Genomic DNA, 21,989 nt, shown 5'->3' on the forward strand with positions numbered 1-21,989 from the left:
GCATCTGCACATGAGTCAGACATCAACTATAGCAATTAATTATGAGGCCAAGATATTGCATCCGATGAACGGTACATGGGCTGGTCATCAGGTAAGAAGAATGGTTTAAAAATACCCGACTTATTTTTAGACTGTTGATGAGTATACCGAGTGTGATCGGGATTAGGAGAAAACGCAAGATTATAGTGAAGTAAAAAACATCGTGAATGTTCTGTAGAGCACTAACGAGTCCATTACATATTTTATTTGAAATCACCAACGATAGGTTGTAAAATATGACAGTGCATGTAAGGTTAGATAATTTTGGTTTCTCTTCTCTAGAGACCAAAACATGGTAACTTTTTTCCATGCCATGCTATACCTCCAATAAAATGGGTGGTAGTTTCATACCGTGCTACGAAAATTTGTTACTACCTGAAGACATTCCTAAACATGCATGTTTATGAATTTTCGAATCCACAGTCTGATTAGAAAGATTAAAGACAGAGGAAGGACGCTATTCGCTAAGCTGGCAGTATTAGGAGGGATGAACCACATTGCATTCTTTATTGGTCGGACAGAAAAGTGTGGATATGTGGGAAAGTGCACAAATGCACCATCCTACTTAGGGAAGATGAAGTAGTTGAAACATATGATATGGTCTCCGATCAATGAATGTAGGGCCTAGAAACTTGAAGGTACAGTGCTAAGCCAAGATACTGCATCCGATAATAGTACATGGGCTAGTAGGAAACATGGTTTAAAAATACCCGACTTATTTTTACATTATTGATGAGTATACCGAGTGTGATCGGAATTAGGGGTACGCAATTTATATTTCTTTCTCATTACAAGATTCGTCAGCAAAGCAGAGTATGTCGCTCTGCTGATTTTGACGAGTTAAGCCATAGGTAGCTATGCTTAAATAAAACAAACTCATTTTAGCCAATTAAGCTGAAACACAGCTTGTACAATTTATACGATATATGAAGTACAAAGTCTTTGCATTAAATTTTTCTTTAAAATTATAAGTGAAAGACATTTGCTCTGAATAACTATCGTTGTCAAGAAATGATAAAAAGAATTGCGCAGTTTTAAATGATCAGCGGGATTATATGGATAACCCAGAAGTTGATATATCTGGTGCGTTTCTTCAACAGAAGATGGGAAACAATATCCATATTTACCAGATCTGGCGTTAAATGTTTTAAACCCAGAGTTCATAAATATTTTAAAAGATTAAAGACTTGACAACCCTGCGACAATTCCACATTCGAGGGAAAACACTTCAATATCCCCACACTGAATTTTGATAGTTTTCAACTATGTGCACAATTATGAATTAAAGGATGCTTACCTCATTGGAATTAGTTACCCAATTTCAGAATAGTTCTGAATCTGGGCTATATACTCTGCAATGGATGCTGTTTTGACTTTTCACGAGAGTTTTCATTAGGAAAGAAATGTTGTGATTAATGTAAAAACTATCTAGTTGCATACGATCTCCTGTATCTGTAACGTATATCTTAAGAAAATAAAGTGCCTATTCGGCTATAGCTCATTTAAGTACAAATTGAGAACTAATTTGTATTAATTAGCATGCAATGTGGGAGAATCAAAAGTTGCGAAGTCGGCAAATTTCCTGAAATCAAATCCATACTGTATTCAAATCGGTTTAAAGTATATGAGATAATATAAATCTCAGTTTTACAGTAATTAAAAGTTTCATTTATTTTGGTTTCTTAATTTCCAACTAGTTGTCGAAATATACAGAATGTTATATTGTAAGAATATTAAAGTTGCTTAATATTCATTTTAAAATTTTCGAAATAGCGTCCAAATATCAAAACAGTTTAAGTTAGGTATCAACTTTTTATTATAAACGTCTCCTTTACAAATAGCATGTTTATTAACGATTTGCGCAGCAGACGACAGTACACTATACGAAAATAAAGTTTCAGATAAGCATAAGATGTTTGTGTATTCAGTATGTATGCGCATTTCGATATTCTTAAACACTTGGAAATTCAGACCAAACCCGATACATTTTTTCTAAACTTTATTGCACTTTTTATATGACTGGATGCAGCATAAACATCTTTATATGGGAACGACTGATAATCCATTGCTTTTAATACACGTGTCTCCTCGAGTACTCGCATGTATTTCTTTTATAAATAAAGTTGAAATTAAATCAAGAATTCAAAAACTCGGCTGTTCACACAGCCGCTCTAAATGAACAAAATGATACTTAGTACTATCTTTTTTTTTTTTTTTTTTAATCGCAATTCGAACTACACGTAATTTTGACCGAAGAAGTTTTCGTTTTAAGTTAATAATGGTTGTGTGCATGTACGTATAACGTATTGTCGGGAGTATTTATTAATGAAGGAGAATTTTAGTTTTGTGTTAGGAAGAATGACTGACAAAGATTTAAGTTTCCTTTATTTAAATTATATTTAATAAACCAGATGCCAAAGTCTGTTTATTGTGCAGAAAATTTCAAAAAATTTAATGCGTTACAATTAAATATTTAAGCACTAAATATTTCAAAATTTCTTAGCGATCGCCCTCTTCCTTCCTTCCAATTCCAAGGTAATATTTCAGTCAGTCTAAGTATGAAAGATTACGTCGCGTAAACTACTGAAAATATGATAAATTAGCTATTACGAGAACAGTTTAGTTGGTTCAGTATCATGTTTATTTCATGTTTCATCTTTCAACGCCCATGATAAAATCATTTATGCTACACCTTGCATTTATCACCATCCATGGCTGTAGCTACTGGAGCTTAACACTCCGAATTTGAGTTTAGTGCACTACTGAAACGAACGTGGCAATGAAAATCTTGTCAAACGCCTCGCAGGACATAAATGGCGCAGAGGGTGAAGCTTGACGCTTTTCATATTCCCTGTTGTCTGTTTGGGGAGCAGTGATGGGAGAGATTTGTGAGCTATTTTAGCTCGCCCTGAGTGGGCAGAAGTGGCTATTCGTCGTTGGGTGTTAGGATGGCTTTCGGTCTTTTATGTTTCCAGTGGTCATTACTGTCATAGTTTCCGGCTTGCTGTATTAGTTGGTTTGGATGCGTAGATGTCTTCATAAAGAATTTCTCTGCTAGGGAGCGTAGTAGTGGAGAGATGTAGGGGATGTTTATGTCCCGGTGGATCTGGGCGTTCCTGATGAACCACAGGGCGTCCAGAATCATGCGCAGGCATTTGTTCTGTAGTCTTTGTATCTTGAGGATGTTTGTCTTGGAGGTATGGCTCCAGGCTGGGGAGGCGTATATGACTGTGGGACGGATCACTGTCTTGTACAGTAGTATTTTATTTCTTGAGCTTAGTTTGCTGTGTCTGTTGATGAAGGGGGTATAGCTGGGCGATAACTTTTGAAGCTTTGGTGCATGTGCTCTTGATGTGGCTGTTGAAGCGTAATCACTTATCGAGAAATATTCCGAGGTATTTTGCTTCAGTTTTCCAGGGAATTTTAGAGTTGAACATGGTGATGTCTCCTTTTGGGGATGCTCGTCTTCTTGTGAAGAGTATCGTTGTGCTTTTCTGGAGGTTTAATTGTAGTCGCCAGTCTTTAAACCATTTTTCTAGATTCAGGATAGTGTCTTGTAGTTTTTTGGTAACGAGATGTGGTTGGCAAGATCTGGCTAGAATAGCCGTGTCATCTGCATAAAGGGCGATGGTGGATGTGAGAGGATTTTGAGGGATGTCTGCCATATAGATGTTGAACAGGATCGGGGCTAGCAGTGATCCTTGAGGAACTCCAGCGAGGATTTTCCGTTGGGTTGAGACTGTTTCATTGATTTTGACTTGCATCCTCCTGTTTGAGAAGTATGATTTGATCAGGTGTATCATGTTTAGTGGAAGGTTAGCGATGATAAGTTTGTAGAGGAGGCCTTGGTGCCAGATCTTATCGAAAGCCTTTGAGATGTCTAGGAAGACAGCTCCAGTGTGTTGATTCCAATTAAATCCGGTGGTGATGTATTCTACCAGTCTATGGATTTGATGGGTGGTGCTGTGATTTTGACGGAAGCCAAATTGTTCTTCTGGAATGATATTTAGTTGGTTGACATGATCTTGGAGTCTGATGAGGATGATTTTCTCAGCTATTTTCCCTAAATTGGATAGCAGGCTGATGGGACGGTAATTTTCAGGTAGGTGTGTGTCTTTGCCTGGTTTGTGAATTGGGATGATGTCAGCTATTTTCCATGACTGGGGGAAGTGCTGCCATTTGAGGATGGAGTTTATAATGTTTGCCAGATGTGCTATGGCTTTGCGTGGTAGTGCCTTGATGACTTGGTTAGTGATACCGTCAGGACCTGGGGCTTTTTTGATCTTGAGATGGTTGATGATGCCGATTATTTTGGTAGGCATTATAGGACTTGGATTGACATCGGGACGATTTACTGTGAACCTGACTTTACGATGGATCTTGTATACGTGGCTGATGTTTAGGTTCTCATATGCAGGACTGCATTGTTTCTCTAAGGTTTCTTGCTATGGCTTCGGCTTTGTCAGCATCTGTGTATGCAAGGTGTTGCTCTGCTTGCAGAGGGGGGGGGGGATTTGTGCTTGTTCCTGAGGTTGTTTAGGAATTTCCATATAGAATGATCTGCTGTGGAGATGGAGGTGAGCTTGTTGTCCCATTGTTAGTTCCTGTGGTTCTGGAGATCTTCTCGGACAGATTTGTTTAATCTGTTGAGGGCTGTTTTGTCCTGGGGAGCACGAGTGTTGTGATATCTTTTTCTTTGTCTGTTTTTTTTTCCTTATTAAGTCCATAATTTCTTCCGGGAGACGATTTTGTTTGTGGGTAATCGTGGATACTGTGGCTGCTGTTATGGCTTTATTGATTTGATTGGTGAGGTTCTTTATTGCCGTGTCTATTTCTTCCTAGGCTTTTATATGGGGAACCGGACCAATGTGTTCTGGTAGCACTTTCTTAAGTTTCTCCCAGATGATGGAGGTTTTTTTTTTTGGGGGGGGGGGGAGCTGACTGATCTTTGTTCCCTAAGTGAAGTTGTGGTCTGATGATAATTCGTTCAGTGCTTGAATGCTGTGCTGGTATTTGATGTTGTGTAGAATGACGATGTCTAGGATGTCGGCTGTGCCAGTTGGGCTGTGGTGGGTTGGTTCAGTGGGTCCTGTTACGACAGCGTTGTTTAATCCTGTGTAGCTGAAGAGGATACGGCTATTTTTATTTGTGGTTCAAACGCCTAGAGTTTATCTATGTTATCTCCATCTATCGTAATCATCTAATCAGTAGTATGCGAGATTTAAAGCAGTGTTTCCAAAGATCATGCCCCACCTCAACGCCTCAAAGATTTTGATGCCCCCCTCTAGCATAATAGTCAGCCAAGTTCTGAAAAAGTATAATATAAACATGTACTTTAAATAAAAAAGGAACATAGGTAAAACTGTTTTTAATTTGACTTTCTTCAATGAATATAAATTTTATATTACACTTTGTATATTATATTATAAAACATAAATCGAACTGAACTCGGGAAAATAAAATCCAAGTTCATGCGATCCTTGAGATTGATGTCTGCTGCAAAGAGTTTTTATTTGAGGTACTAATTTAGTCATTTTTAATCTCAAATCTCCATGTTTTGTGATATCCAGATGATTTATTTTTTTCAGTAGCAAGTCATTTACAGCACTAAAGCCACATTCAACTAAATATGACAACGGGAAGGGCAACAGTAATTTTTTTTTTTGCAAAACTAGTTGAATTTCGGTATTTCGTTTCTGTCTCGTCAGAAAGTCATGTCATTGTTACTTTTATGTTGAATAAAGTTCTAGTAGACTCATCATTTTGCTTTACTGAGAGGTTCTTCTTGATCTGTATTTATGTTGACTGCTGTACTAGTGATGTCAGCTTCTTTTTCTCGGAAAGCCAGGGTTGCAACATCGACAATTTATCGCCGACAATGGCGGTTTTTTTTTTGAGTAGATCGGTGATGAATGCAACATCATTTTATAGTTGCCCCCCCCCCACCACCACCACCACTGTGGGACGTATGGCCCAGGTTGGGAAACACTGATTTAAAGGTGTGAATAGACATGCAGTGTATCAAAATCACATAAATACAGATATGTACTGTCATGATCGCCTTGAATCTAAAGGATTTATTCGTGATCAACACCCATTCCATTAGTGCCTTTAATAGAACCATTCACCTTAGAAAATAACCGAAAAAAAAAAAGTCAACAATAGTGCATGCGAACTGTTACTGCAGTACTGCCCTCTATTATAAATATAAAATAAAAAAGCTTCGAAGATAAGTCATTTCTAAAATATTGGTATGCGGGAGAATTGAATGGTATTTAACCGAGCTTTATATTTATTTTACTTTAATCTACATTATTCTAGTTTTCGAACTATAACCAGTCGAGTACATCTCTAGAAATAGATGTACAAAATTTCAAAAGCACGTATCAAATATACAAAAAACATGGAAACGGAAGTTAAATATTATTATGTATATAGAAAGTAATTTTAATTGCAAGTTATTTTTTTTGACTCCGTCAAAGAAAGGTCCCTACATGGCTTGAGTAAGCCAATCGCACGAATGTTCCATACCCATTTAAAGTCTCGAAAACGTGCGTCACCTTTAATCAGAAGGATAGGAAGTAGGTCCTTATTATTCAATTCTAGAGCTTTCCCTCCCCATTCTAAATCCAATGTATCAAATTATTTTATTTGAACGACAGAGCTTCAGTGATGAATTAAATGCCTACAGAATATAGGGTATTTCTTGAGACCGGCACACCATGTGTATCCATTTAGAGTTAAGACTATAACAAGTGGGAATACGAGATGAAAATAGTCTCCCCCCCCCCTTATTAATGATAAAATATGATTGACAGTATAAATTTGAAGAAATCATGTGAACATAACCGCTGTCACTTTGAGTAATTTTTACTAGCGGAAATATGATCAGTACCGAGATCCACTTTCTATTTATAGAAGGTTGAACGTTTTCAAATATTTAGGCTGCGATGGAAGTCCCGTTATGAAAGCTCCGCTAACCTCAATTAAAAAAAAAAAAAAAAAAAAAAACAGCAATAAAATGCGAATATTGGGGGATTGTTTGGAGATCATATGTTTAAGCAGTATAATACTCAAGTGCCTCCGTAATGCTGCTGGAAGAACGACTGGACAATAAGCCCTTCAAGAAAGACTAGTTAGATTTTAGTGAGGAATCCAACGAGAGGAATCTTTCTATGGGCCTCACTCAATTGAAGGTGCGTTAAATTATTGGCAGTAAAATTATTTTCCCTCAAGGAAACTCGGGTTTTTCATCCCACATATACAGAAAAATCGCCAGAGAACATACACAACATAAAAAATGATATTAGTGAGCGGTGGTGTAAATAGCAAGTTGCGTGGTGTAGCGAGAGGAGTCACAGAAGGGCGAGGAGTTCTTTATGTGGCGCTTCCATGGAATCAAAGATCGTGTAAATTTAGTTACCTATTATTATGTCCTCTTTTTCCAAAAACTTAGGTTTAAAGCAAAACCTTTTGTTACTTAATATAATTAATTTTTATCCTTCAATTGAGGAGATATGGTTACATAACATTGGCTTCAAGAAAGGTCTTTTGAAGAGTGCATATTATATAGATGTATTTCATTTACATATAACTCGAAATATTTCCGATTTTGTTTACACTTTTAACTACATTTATCCGCCTTCACAATCCAGTACTATACTGCTTAATAAAATTCGAGGGACGGAAGAGGGTCACTTCCGATTGTAAAAGGCCAAATTCGGAAATAATGGCCGTAGACCGGAAAAGGAACCTGTAATACGAGATGAAAATTGTGTCCTCGGGGGGGGGGGGGGGTTAAAATGTAATGTCAGGAAATGAATGAATGGGTGCGTTAACAGTTTCTCGATGCGTGAAAAGGTATTTTTAATTCTAGAAGCATACAGTAAACGTGGGTTCAAAGTTGAAAGCAATTTACACCGGTTCAATTGATTTCGTCTCGTTACCCCTGTTGAGTTTCGCAACACAATATTCTGTTTATCTAGTGATCAGGATTAGTCGGCGTCAACGTTGGCACTGCTGGATGAATTCGATGACACACACACACACACACTTCTCTCTCTCCACGAAAAGATCAAATACCATGGATGAGCCATTGGTTTTGTTAGACCAGCAGAAGTTATACTTTAGATACTAATACATAATTTAATCCCACTTCATGTGTCCAACAAGAAAAATGGTGGACGCGTCACAGCAGACAATGATAATCATCTACTACGTTACTGTTATTAACACTGGTTAGCATATTTAAATTAAGAAACACCTTAAACATGCATGGTGTCAAGAATCTTTAAATTCAAAAGCTATTTAAAATATTCTCACTTTTGTGAATTTAGCCATGCCTAATTTATTCCTCTTGGTCTTAATTCATTCTCTTTCAGTATTCTAAAATCTTTTCATTTATTTGTGCCTTAAAATTATTTGTTACTGGTGTCTGGTTGCATTCCATTCTTTCTAATTGCACCGTTTAAAAAAAAGGTATTTAAATACGAAAACAAAAATACTCTTAGATTTTTTTCCATTTTTCCCCCACTCATTACCTTAGGGAGCCTAAAACATACCTAACATATTAAGGAACTTGCACTATGCAGTCATATATATATATAAATTAAAAAAAAAAAAAACGCTGACCTTGTGGTTGAGATCATTAACATCATCTTCAAGAGAGATCTGTTCTGTACACATGTCATCCGAATCGCAACTCAGCGAGCTTCTCCTACTATTTGAATTGCGACTGGATGTTGAGTATTCTCGGAGAAGTTGGCTGAAAAAACAAAACCAAAAAAAAAAAAAAATGAGTATCTGCATACAAATATCTAACAACATTAGATTTCTGTAGTAGTCTCTCTCCTATCGACTTGAATATTTTAATCTGTATTTACATAATCACAACGTTTGAAAACAAGTTTGAAACAAGAATGGAAAACAATTTTCTCCCAATATAGAATATGGGTTTTGGAATATACTTTCCAGGCACGCGATACGAAAGTATTTGTAGGTTTTGGAAGAGTTCGTGTGTGTTTGATATTTTATATCAAATGCATATTCTTTTTAAGAAGAATATCTTAACATACGATTTGCAAATGTTAAAAATATTTTGAATTAAAGCGTACGGAAATACATAAAATGTTATGAATCTCATAAATGAAACAAAGAAAAAATCATTTTGTATTATGTAGTCAATGAAGCACATGCAATAAGCTGTCCGAGTTAACAGACACAAGACAACTCTTATCACTAGTAATAATTACAAAAAGGCAAGAAAATACTTTTTTTGGTATTTCAAAGTTGCAGTTTTGATTTAAATGACGAAATTACCCAGAGTATAAATAATATGTACGTATAATATGCTTCTCAATATTTTAATGGCTGATATCCAGAACATTAGTCATAAGCATATTGAAAAGGCAACCGAAAAGAAAATAGTCAGAAAACTAAACGGTATGGAAATAATATTTGATAAAACAGGTGCGTTTGGCGTAGCATTTGTTTGCACAGTAACATCATAATCAAAGCAACAGTTTTTTTTTTTTTTTTCCCCTTCAGCCTATAATCTTCCCCACTGGGTAAAGGCCTCGTCCATTGTGGGAGGGGTGGGTCTACTTCTCTCATGGTGACCCACTCCATCTTGGGAGAGTGTTTATATAATTGTGGAAATGAATGTGTGAAGATGAAAGACAATCCGAAACATCCATGCCCTTGGCGGAATTCGAACCCGCAGGCTGAAGAGCGGATACGATAACCACTGGGCCAACTAGACCGGTCAAGCAACAGTTACTTAGTCCATAGTACTAGCCTCAGTTTGTCAGCTTTATTTATTTTTTTAAATTTATTTTGTCGTTCGAAATATATTTCAATAAAACTCTTAGAGCAGAGAATAGAAATTCAATCTAAAATCTTTATGGGGTTATCAATAGGTGGACATATACTGGCTATGCGTTAACAGGAGAGAGAGAGAGAGGGGGAAAAAAAAAAACTTTAAAACGTTAATGTTGTCGGTTGATAAAGCATATTGAAAGTCAAGTCACTGTTTTGCGTAGCAAAGTAGTATAGTCCAATTATCATGTATCCGCAAGTTGGTAAATAACAAGTACTTTTCTGCTGTCTTTGTTTGCATCCAGCATATTCTGACAGCAATAAACGTATTCAGTATAATCAAAAGTCTGCCGATTTCACTTGAAAATATTACAACAGGCATAATGCTAATATTAAATCGTCGTAGTAAAAACAAGTGTAGATCTTAAGCACAGCTACTTTGCTGAATTAAGGATATATGAATCCTGGGATGTTGATTATCAGGGAATTGGGTTAGAACCAAAATCAACTGCTTGAACAAACTTAATATGTGGGTTATTTTCTACAGTGTAGAAATCGCAGGACTTTCAGGTATTTGAATACAGAAGATATATATTTTGGAAGGATGAAAGGAGGTGGGGGGGGGACAATTAAATATAAAATACAGTAATCCACAAATGCAATTCGTGACTAACTGCACATTTTAAAATTAATGTGATGAAATGTCTGCATGCTTCAATTATGATTTAGTAATATTTAATTGACAGAAAATAAACATTTGAAGTACAAGAGAAATGAAGGAAGAAAACTTAACATTATTTAGCATTTGGTTTAATTGAATTACGACCGACGCAACTAACGCTATGAAGCCAGTTGTCTATTGTTCTCAGGAAGGTTTGCAGGACTAAAACTCCAGTTTTCAGAAGAGGGAAAAAAAAATCCTGCTCTCCCAGTATGAAACTGGTTACCTCATTTTCAGTCGAAGGGTCCTCAAACACTCCTTGAGTCCTAAAACTGGATTCAATCCTGGAGACGTCGTTCCCGTGCCACCGGAACTTACCACATCAACTAGAAAGAGATTCGAGTTGGAAAAGAGTAATAGTGCCAAACCGTTTTTTTTTTTTTTTGTATTCATTTTTCTCATTTCTTCTTGGGAGTATGTTTACCACGCTTTAAAATTTTTAATACATAGAATAAAAAGAAGTTGATGTTAAGAAAGTTGATCACTAAAAATATTTGAATTTTTGATCTCAATTCTGAGTGAGAAATTTAGGGAATGTAAAAAAAGAAAATTTTCCTGGCTAAAAAGTTATCTTACGAAGTGCTAAAATAAGTCATTAGTGGCATTTGATGTGACTTTCTGTATTTAAAATAAATACAAATTAAATAAATCCCACTCTGCGGTCAGTAGAAAATGACTTTCGGCCTTTTATTTGTGCACTAATAATAAAGATTTTTATCTCAAGTTTAAGTAATTCTATTTCGCATTTCAACGTTTCGGTTGAAGTAAACGTCAATACAATAACTTGGTATTAGTATGATGTTGAGCTTCCTTTTTCTACGTGAAAAACTGTGTCAGAAAGTACCGTTCTTGTTTGATACGCCCTATATTAAGGAAATGGTGCTAATGACATCAATGAAACAATCATTGTGCTGCTAATTCCTCGATAACTTGACCAGAACAGACAGTCTGCTGTAGACAACGCCCATCTAGTCACATGAAAAGATCCTTAAAATCAGAAAACCAGTCAAGGAAATAAAATCTTATATCACAAAAAAACTGACAAATTGTCAAATATGGGAATGATCTCGACAATCACAAGAAAGGTGCGTTTCGAAATAGTATTTCCGTAATGAAGTATTTTGTATTCGAAACGTTTTGCCTAACAATCTGCTACTAAAAGTGATTTGACTGAAATCCAGATTGAGATGGTGCGAGAAATTTATGTAAAAGATGCCGAAATTTTATTAAAATACTAATGAAACGGAGTCACACCCGAGAACAAAGTGAATTCAAAACACGTGTAACATAAGAGGATCTTCTGTTCAAAAAGTCAAGAATTGTAACAAGCCATCGCTTCATTAATGTCTTCGTAAAGAAGCATGGCTCCACTCCGCTGTACATGTGACTCACGATTTGATTCTACCAGGAGGTGGAGTGCATTAACAGCTTCACGTAGTCGAGTAAAGTGACCTACTTCACCTCTTTGTTCTGTTGGTCTAATAGAGGATAGATATCATGCAGTAACAGTGAAACGCTTTTCTTCTATCGCAACTGTAGCAGCACATTTTTGTTAATGCATTCCAAACGTGAAAGGAGTAGTTTCACATAAACGATTTTTCTCGTGGTCAATTTGAACTTCGTCTCCTCCTTAACGTGCAGAAAATGGCGTCACTTAAAAAAAAAACTGCTCTGCGAATAGAATATTTCGTACAGATCGCTTTGGATACTAAACAAAGACATTTTTGATAGAGTGAACAGATAAAAAAAGAAATCAATTTAAGAATAAACCAAATAGGCAAAGGCATCTTGTTGAATAGCAAGAAATTCTTCCGATTCCTTAGTGAAGAGACGTAGGAAGAATACGAATCACTCGTGATGGAGGGGGTTCCTTCAGATATAGAGAGGAGGAGGAAGATTGAGATTTTTCCATTGTTATCAACTAATTCAATTGAGAATTTTTATTTCGAAAAACATAAATGTATTAACATTTTCCAAACGCACAAATATTATTCATTGCGGTCGTACAATTATTCCGATAACTGGTTCTATTTCAAAAAATCGCTAATTTTTCTAATATTTTTTACCAAGTGCAGAGAGTGGCTTTGTTAAGTTTTAGATTTAGCGAAATCTATAACCAAAGAAAAAAATTCATTTGAAAAGGAAAACCAGTCCTTTCGTGAAGTACAAGGAAGCCTCTCCAGTTCAATCTATTCCTTTAAGGAAATACACCTGGGTTGCAAAATCATCTTGTGAAAACAAATCACAAGGAGAAACACTCATGAAAACAAGTCAATTTTTTCATCATAAGTATTTGTGTAACATCGCCTCTGTAGAGCTTTGGAAGAGAAAAGTTCGATTCTTGTCGCTGACTGGAGGAATATTTCTTCAAAATAACATCTTTTTGCAATGAAAGTAAGTTTCTCCCCATCCCACAAATATTTAGCCATGAATATCGGCAGATAAAATAAACCTCCAAGAAAGATGATTGCAGGATTGATTCAGTGATCGGGAACATGCCTCCAATGAGGACCTGGATTTAGAACAGTGTTTCTCAACGGGGGTGAAAATTAGTTTTTGGTGAGGAAAATATATATTTGGAATTTCACCAGCTAGCAATGTAACGTAGCCAGATTAAAGATCGTGAACATAAGAAATGAGGAAATATATACTTCATTTTTAAAATCATGAATAAATTATAGACTATCAATTTGAGGCATTAATTACTTAAAGATGTACTGCTGTTTATATATCACCACGTTTTTTATGTCAAAGAGAGACGAGAAAATCTTTAGCCTCAGTTTTACTTTAACATGGCGATTTCCTCGTCCCTATTTGACTTCATAATTGAAACATGGAGGGAGGGGAAGATACGCAGTAAACACTTATAGAAATATAGTGGTACAGAAAATTATAGAAGTCATTAAAAAAAAAAAAAAGACTTAAAGTCCTTCAGGGCCTATTACGAAAAACTCAGACGAGGAGGAAAAATCTAGGAATCCTGAAATAGAATAATGTGCTTGGCAAGGAAACCTGCAACTGTGATTCACCTGAGAGCCATTAATAAGGACCAGTAATTTTCTTGGATATAAAAACCAACTAACTTTACACAATATTTTGTAACATTCTTTCCAAAATTCTGGTCCGCCCCCCCCCCCCCATCTTATTAGACTATTACTAACTCAGTATTGGTAATCTTTTTTCTATCCTAAGCAAAGAATCAGTGTTTTGGATTTACGGCCGATGCAATAAAGGCTATGATGTGTTATGACAGTAAAGCGTGTGCTTCTGGCTGGCTTTTCTGTTTTCCACGAAGAATCAGATTCAGTCTAGTAACACAAAAGATGTCGTATGAAGTTCACTAGCGCTAAATGGTTTTCCTGATTTGCGAAGAAGTATTCTCCAATGTGGTCATTACCAGGTTGTCTGATCTGACATGCATTTACGAGGCACACATTTTGACACATGAAAAGCATAAAGTGAGTTGATAAACACTGGATTATTGTTATGTTTATTAGGCTAACATGGACCACTGTGCTTCCATTTCCTTGATGGTGGCTTAGCGCCACTCCGGTCTAGCATTTTGCAATAAATATTTGCCCTTTGACCGTAATTTCTCTCATTCCGGATGTTCCCATTTTCCAGTGGATCTCTCTCTCACACACAAGTGTTTGCATTGGCTGTTGATCCCCGTCTTCAGTAGAAGCCATTGTTTACTTAGCTCGGCATTAGTCAGTTGAGAACTTCCTTATTACCGTTATGCGCACGTATTATAGTTTTAATGGAAGGTCGGAAGTGCCGCGAATGCAGAACAACGCCAATGCAGATATTTACATTAATTTTATTTCTATTTCATTCTTCCGCTGCATGACTAATAGTGTATAAAAACAGCTTGCGCTACTGACATTAAAATGTAACAGTGACTTACAGCATGTACTGTAAGACACAGTACACTGATACAATATCCTTTAAGAGTAGTGACAGAACGCCCACCATACCTACTTGGAGACTTTTCTTTCCAATCAAAAGAATTTATTTATCTATATACTAGTAATTAATTAGGGTAGCGATATCATAATTACAAGATTAATTGATGCATTAAGGAAGCAAAAACAAAAAAACTTTAGAATGGTGCGATGTAAATTCAAGTATAGCCTCTGAGAGAGAGAGAAATTCCACTGATTTAGAAATCTTGTTCCAATGTTAACTAAGTTATCATTATGCTAGGGGTGCCAGATAGACCCATGTATAGAACAGAACCTGCTGTGCCTCCAACGAAGGCCGTCTCATGCAAATTAGTCGGGTCGCCTTCAAAAAATCAGTTATAGTCATACATGAAGTAATAAGAAGGGGAATCCAATCTTGCTATACCACTACTCTCTTGAAGGCTAATAACAGCAAATCGATTATCAATTTATCTAGTAACTACCATCTAGGGTATTCATTTAATATCTACTACAATAATGAATTAGGATATATCCAGTCGACTCGCAACAAAACACCACTATCACAAATTCACTCACTGTAGTCCCAAATGGCGCCCTATGAAATTCTAAGACAAACTACTTCCTGCAAGCAAGATAATTCTTATGAATCCTACACGTTTGTTATAGTGAGGGTCAGCTGTGATTATTAATGTGATTATTATTATTAAAACCAGTAAGTATGAAGAGAATAGTAAGTGAAAAATCAGGTGATTAGATCTAACTTCTCACTCTGTCCCTTGTTTTTTTACCAGACGAATGATTAGAAGTCCATTAAATAGTCCAATTCTAGCTGCTTTTAGCTCGAGTCGCCTTTAACTACTGCTTGTTGGAATGTTATCGTTTGCGTGTGGAAAATCTTGCAAGGACATCCTTTATGCTTTTCCGAAATGATAAGGACCAGAGTTACACTCCAGAAAGCAGGAGGGGAATGAAACGATTTTCTATTCTTATACTACGTATTGAAACAGGTAACAATACGAATACATTCAGAATATCTTGTGTGCGACTACTCTATTCTCACACACTTCGACACAGCAGATAAAATGCCGCCCAGACATCATTAGTCAACAGGACATTTAATCAGATTTCATTATTGTCCACCAAATGAAACGATTACAACGCATGCAAAAAATTATCTCCTGGCCAATAAAGTACCGCATGAATACACAATTCAAGCCGGTCTAAAGAGTAATTGCATGCAGAGCAAAAATGAAATGTTTTTGCCTGACTGACAACTAAACACAAACCAAAGCATCGCAGCTCCTAACGTCACAAACGGATATACTTTCTACAACCTTCAGGAAATCCTAATTTGTGTCCTAGAGTAAATAAGCATTGAAACAATTTCGACTCATACCCTCTGAGTATTACTCCAATTTGTACAACCGTTTACTGTAAACTAATGCGCATATGCTAAAAGTTCAACATATGTGACGTCGAATAAAGACGAGATCGCTATCACTCGTGCGATCATCAAAAAAGGTGTGCCCACGGTTCCGTTATGAGAGTTCTCATTACTGTTCAGGGCGATGCCGCATTCACGTAAATCTGGCAGAGTTCCTAATGTCTGCTGCAACACCAATTTTTAAGTTGTTCGACTGTCGAGTAACCTTGAATTACATTAATATTTCATAGACGAAGTTACAATATACTGAAGTATATTTAGTTTTGTTTAACGAAGCGTTTCATTTCTTAAAAATATTTTTCGTTTCCATGTTTTGTTCTACAGTCTTTTAAAAAGTGACATCATTGGATATTTTTCATCTTTGTAATTTCCACTATATCTACTTGTCTGAAGTCATTGGTAGTTTTAAATGATCGTCATACACTGTACCAAACTTGAGAAAATATTTTTGAAGATGACTACGTTTATTCTACAAACAGTGTTCCATGAAAAACTCTCCATCACTTTCTTAAGTTAAGTTCACTTCCATCTAAACAGAATGAAGAATGAGGTCATTTGCAGACAATTTTTATTAAGTTAATCGGTATAATTACTTGAACAGTGATTTTGCATGCAATCCAACACGGAATAATTCCTTCACTTTAAATGTGTCTGATTCTCCAAAAGTAAATAAAAACAGTTCCGTCGAAAGGATTATTTCACATAAAAGTTTACTCCGTTTTCCTGAAGCGTATTAAAAAATAGTTACTTCAAGATATGTATAAAACATTCCAAAGTTAATGGCAATAGTACAACAGAAATTCATGTTACATTTGAAACAAAAGTTTAGGCTGACGCTTGAAAAAAAAAAAAAAAAAAAAACATTATAGGGGGATAGGTGGGGCTACTTTAGTTTTAAGTTTTTAAAGAGTCTATCCTTCAGCTTCATTGACATTGAGCGCAAAGGCTTTCAGGAAAGGGAGAACGGAGTACTGCCCCAACTTCTCGTGACCATGAACCATGATACTCATACTTAGCAGTGCGAGTCTCTATGGTTGGTTTGAGATGCAGGGTTGAAAATTCGAGTTGTCTGTGCGAAAGACCATCCAATCCATTTTACTGCGAAAGTATTTAAAGAGCGTACTTATACCAATTTCCTCAGTATGAATGAAAGTGTTTTAGCTTCACATTTCTGGTGATCATTTATCCAGAACAGGGTTTTTTGACAAAGAATATTCTAAGCAGCTGAGCAAGCCAGTAAATCAGAAAGTCTAAAATGAACTCCAGGGTATTTTCCCACTCCCCTTATAATGGGTATAAGTTCTCCATCTGGACGGAAATCACCCATTTGCAGTGGGATTTCAATTTCTCTTTCCGTCAAGCGCTCTTGCTTGAAATATCAAGTCAATTACTTACATTAACTAAAAAGGTCAATTATGTAGGAACATTTAAAAGATAACACTAACAGCGAGGAAAACAAACAATATTCGTGTCACACTTGACGTGTAATAATTGTGCAAATTTTCATCAAAAGTGGGATTCGAACCCAAGTCTGCTTACCTACAAATAGACTCACTCAGTCACCCATATCACCGTTCCGAGTACATTCAACAAACCACTCTTTTGTATTTTAAGTCATATTTTGAATCTGCATAACAGGAAATACAAGAAGGATGGTAAATGAAAGCTGATAGGTAAGAAATGAAGGAGATTGCTGTATTGTTGTAATCTGTATAATAATTTCTGCTCTCACGATCAATATCTTAAATTAATGTACGTCTTTTGCTCCGATTTTCAAAGCTGTAGGTTCTAGGTGGATTATTTCCATTGCCGTCACCTTTATTAGAAGCCAAACGTAACTTTAAAAATTATCTCGTTCGGTTTTATAGTGGGATTTTCAAATTATTGGATCATTTAACCCTTAGTTTATCTATACAATACCAATTTTTTCTAGGTAGAAGGACATATGAGAAAAAAAAAACAGGAAAATGCAATGTCTAGAAATCATTACATGAGTTGAACTAATCTACCTTTCACAAATTCTCTACATCACATGTAGAGCAATTTCGCTTTTATGTAGTCATAAATACATGAGTTTTTTTTTTTTTTTTTTTTTTTTGTCAACGAGCGAAAGTATCACTTACCTAGCGATAGCACTGGAAGACAACCTATTGGGCCTGTAAAATAATTAAAATTGCGTTACGATTTATTATGCAAGTATAAAATTTATGTAATTTTATATATATGCATAATCATTAAAAACGAACAGGTCAGGTCACATGTATTGCAATGTAATGACTAACGACATGCACAGTCCTCCAGGCATATCTATTTACAGAGCGAATCTTTGTTGGTTGAGCGTTAAATTATGATTTCTAACATCACAAGTAAACAGATTGCTACAAATATGTGAATTCTTACAACACAAAAATGCGAGTTCGTGATTGAAAAAAACAAAACATTCCAGAACGAGATACACTCAACATATCTTCGAAATTTTTGGCGATTTATTATTGAAATGGTTGTTATGCCACAAGCAATAGAAAGATAGTTCAATTTTGTTGAATATTCGCTATTCTAGTAATGTTATGGTACTGATTTCAATATTGTTACGCAGAATTTCATATACACATGAAATTACAGTGGACTGAATAATTGTTTTACCTTCTATGAAAAACTAATTTCCTACATGATGCTGTAATGAGAATAACACGTCCTTTAGTAATACTTTTAAAAATAGAATGATTACTAAAGTTTTTTTTAAAGGACTATTATTCCTAAGTCTTTCACTTCTTACACTTACCCTGATCTGTGGCGGTGGTGAGATCGTCGCCTCCGTCCACAGCCAAGACTACCGGTACTGCTCGTACTTCGGAAACTGTCGGAACTACAGTAGAACAAATACAGGAAAATATACGGGGTCACTATTAACACAATAACACACAGACATTAGGAAAACATAAAATACACAACGGAAGATTATCGGAAGCAGTGCAAAACTGCAAAAATGCGAGCTGTTTTTGAGTGCATAACAGATGTTAAGATGTTTGTCTAACATGCAGATAACTATAAACGAGAATGATCTCAGCAAGTACTGTGGATTCTTTTTAGCAGAAGCACAAAGCACGTGTTAGTGCACGTATCTTGTAAGTGTTGCAATTTAGCAGCAATGAGTATTTAGCGTGCATTATCAAAAGATGTGAAATAAATATTAATATAAGATTGAAATTGCGATTGCTTTTTATTGGGTGTTCTCTACTGAGAAAAAAGTCGTCTTGGATCATCATAAAAGTCCGAGCAAAAATATTCTCATATTAGATCACTCCCAAAGTTTTTTTTTTTTTTTTGAATAGTTACATTATCAAAAAAAAAAAAAAAAAAAAATTTACAAAAAAGTTAAAAAGTTGAAATTCCGTTTGTGCAACATGCATGCTCAAATCATGTTCATTGTTTCAAATACTGTACACTGAAAATGTAAAGTGTTGCCGTTGTCAGTCAAGAGGGAATGATACTATAGATACTGAAAAATAAGGGGGGGGGGGGGAAGCCATAATCATAATAATAATTGAATTATCTCTAGTAAGTGCACCCATTCACGTCCATTAGAACATCTCGCGAACGGAAAAAATAAATACTGAAAAAAGAAAAATTATATAACGAGATTATGTCCAACGAAATATGAAGAAATAGTGGAATGAATCGAAATAAATAAAAAAAAAATATCATATAAAATGATCCTATCTCGCTTGTGTGTGCGTGCGCGTAACGCAAGGGTGATGACCACATTGTACAGTTTCTTCGTTATTTTTTTCTCTGTTCATTATTCTTACGATTTCTTTCGCCTAGCGGCTATTTATATCATCACTTGTACAGTAATTTAGATATATGTAGTATTGCTTTTACTATCTTCGATTTTTACTTGTATTGCTGTATAGCAGATTCTCCACATCAATGTTCTCTGTAATTTATCGCCGATCGTGTATGCACGGAAAACATTTTGTTCGACAGTTTCCACTCTCACACTCAATGCGCTAAATAATATTTCTCATTAATGTTGCTTCCTTTATAGCTGACATTAGGAATCTGTGTGGATACAAAAATCCATCACGTTTGCACGAGTTCAAGTGACTGTACTGTCTCGACAGTAGACACTCGAAACAAATATTCTTTAAGCAAGTTGTAGATGTCAGTCAGTTTGTCCACATAGCACAGGATTAGAACGAAGACACTGGAGAAATTACTAAATAAAGTGAGCAGTCACTTATTTAGTTCGATTTTATAGTACGTTCAAAAATCGACTGTGAAACAGAAATTCTGAAAGGAAAGATTGTGCAAAAAAAAAAAAAAAAGAGATTCGTTTGCGCTCCCTTTTTTGACCAATGTGCATGCATAAGTGCACAACTTAGAGAGAAAATATTGTTCTACACCATTCAAACCTCCCAGTGACGTTACTGTTCAAAGTAATTGCCACCAAAAGAAACATCTCACCTTTGTTTCTGAGATACCATACTATGAGCATCCGAACCATGAGAAGAAACTTTGCACACACTGAAAAGAATAAGCAAACTACAGATCCGTAATGATAAAAATGGAAAAGAAGGGTACAGAAGTATCCGGAATAAGAATCGGACTAATGCTGATTGGAGAAGAGAAACGTTGGCTATCGAGTTGAAGCTTTTCCATTACGTATTAAGAATCTGCATTTGAAAGAGAGCACGCACAGAACAGAATTCTTACAGGCTGATATGGAACTACGCAAATTGACGGAATAAGATGTTTAAATCCGTTTTGTGTCTTAAACAAAAACGTTCAATTAATTCCCTGATGATACCATGTTCAAAACTAGGTAATACCCGATGCACTATGCCAAATAAAACAAAAACGGGAATTTCGAGATAATTAAATCAAAGTATCATGCGATAAACTAGAAATAGATAGCAAAACTGCATTACATCTCTGCCAACATCACTATAACGATTTGCGAACTTGAACAATTGCTAAATGGACAATGTTCCTTCAGACACCAACTGGACAACTATACGACACGCGATGTCATGGTTACAAGTGATCCAGCACGTTATTATCTACGAGGTCTAAAAAAAGATTAAAATAATTGATAAAAATGAAGAAAAATGGTAGCCATTATGTTAGCCCATTAATTCTCCGAATAGCGTCGCTTGTAACAGAACTTAAATTGTGAACGGTGTATGCCTATGAAAGAATAGTCTACGAAAGTGTAAAATAACAGAGCGGAGAAAACCGAACATTGAAAACAATTTAAGTATTGGCTACACTGGATTATTAATAGCAAAGTAACTCAAGGAATTAAGTGCTGACTATTTGATCAGAGAAATTCCCTTCCCTCGGGGTGTACTATTGACCCCCCCCCCCCTTCAATTTAACTGTGTTATTATACTATATTACAAAAGTTTAGCGATACAAGTGCACGCATAGTTTAATCCTATATTTAATTCGTCGTATAAATTTAAAACATTTCATATAATAACAAAAGCTTAAAAATGTTCGATTATTTCGTTCACTTGACTATAGCATCAGCTGAGCATACGCAGGTTTGTACGTTTCAGCAACATTTGAGAATCCGTAGCGCAGTTGATGTAGACGAGCCCATTGATTGAAAAGATCCAGATTCCTCACTTTACGACATATGGAACCCTTATCGGGGTTTTCGTTCCTCACAACAGGCAAACTGGCCCCTGAACACAGTTCTACAGGCATGAAATACTTACCCCCTAGAGGAATGGCAAGTTTTCTGAATCGAGTTCCTTGACTCAACCGGGACGGATAAGAAATGAATGGAGCATCGATGAACCTATCTGATTGATTTGATAATAGACTGAAACTTCCAACTCGATGGCATTTAGAATGAGTCTGGCTTTTAAAATGCGCCAGTATCATGATGAATAGCATTGTTTTGACTACTTTTCACAGGCGTGTACACATGACTGTGAAAACAATGGAATTATAACTGCTACGTACCATTTTCAAGAGTCAAGGATCTTTGTAATGCGGCAGGGAACTTAAAAAAAAATAATAAAAGCTTTTA

The 21,989-nt window shown here is 35.9% G+C and overlaps 1 protein-coding gene across 4 annotated transcripts in view; it reads right to left on the minus strand.

Annotated features, from left to right (window-relative positions):
- Positions 1–21,989, minus strand: part of LOC150110596 (rab11 family-interacting protein 4A-like) — a 249,791-nt gene that overhangs the window by 113,051 nt on the left and 114,751 nt on the right. For 3 of the 4 annotated variants that reach the window (XM_090395061.1, XM_090395063.1, XM_090395064.1), the window contains exons 6-8: positions 18,729–18,812; positions 18,070–18,102; positions 8,671–8,803 (exon numbers count right to left, since the gene is read on the minus strand). In XM_090395061.1, the coding sequence (XP_090251187.1) occupies positions 8,671–8,803; positions 18,070–18,102; positions 18,729–18,812 (250 nt within the window). The remainder of the gene's footprint in view (positions 1–8,670; positions 8,804–18,069; positions 18,103–18,728; positions 18,813–21,989) is intronic. The other variant, XM_090395062.1, reaches the window with a different exon arrangement.

This window comes from Typopeltis vanoorti, chromosome 1, assembly GCF_054136105.1.
Source record: "Typopeltis vanoorti isolate ZY-2024b chromosome 1, IOZ_Tvanoo_1.0, whole genome shotgun sequence".
NCBI lineage: Eukaryota > Metazoa > Arthropoda > Arachnida > Uropygi > Thelyphonidae > Typopeltis > Typopeltis vanoorti.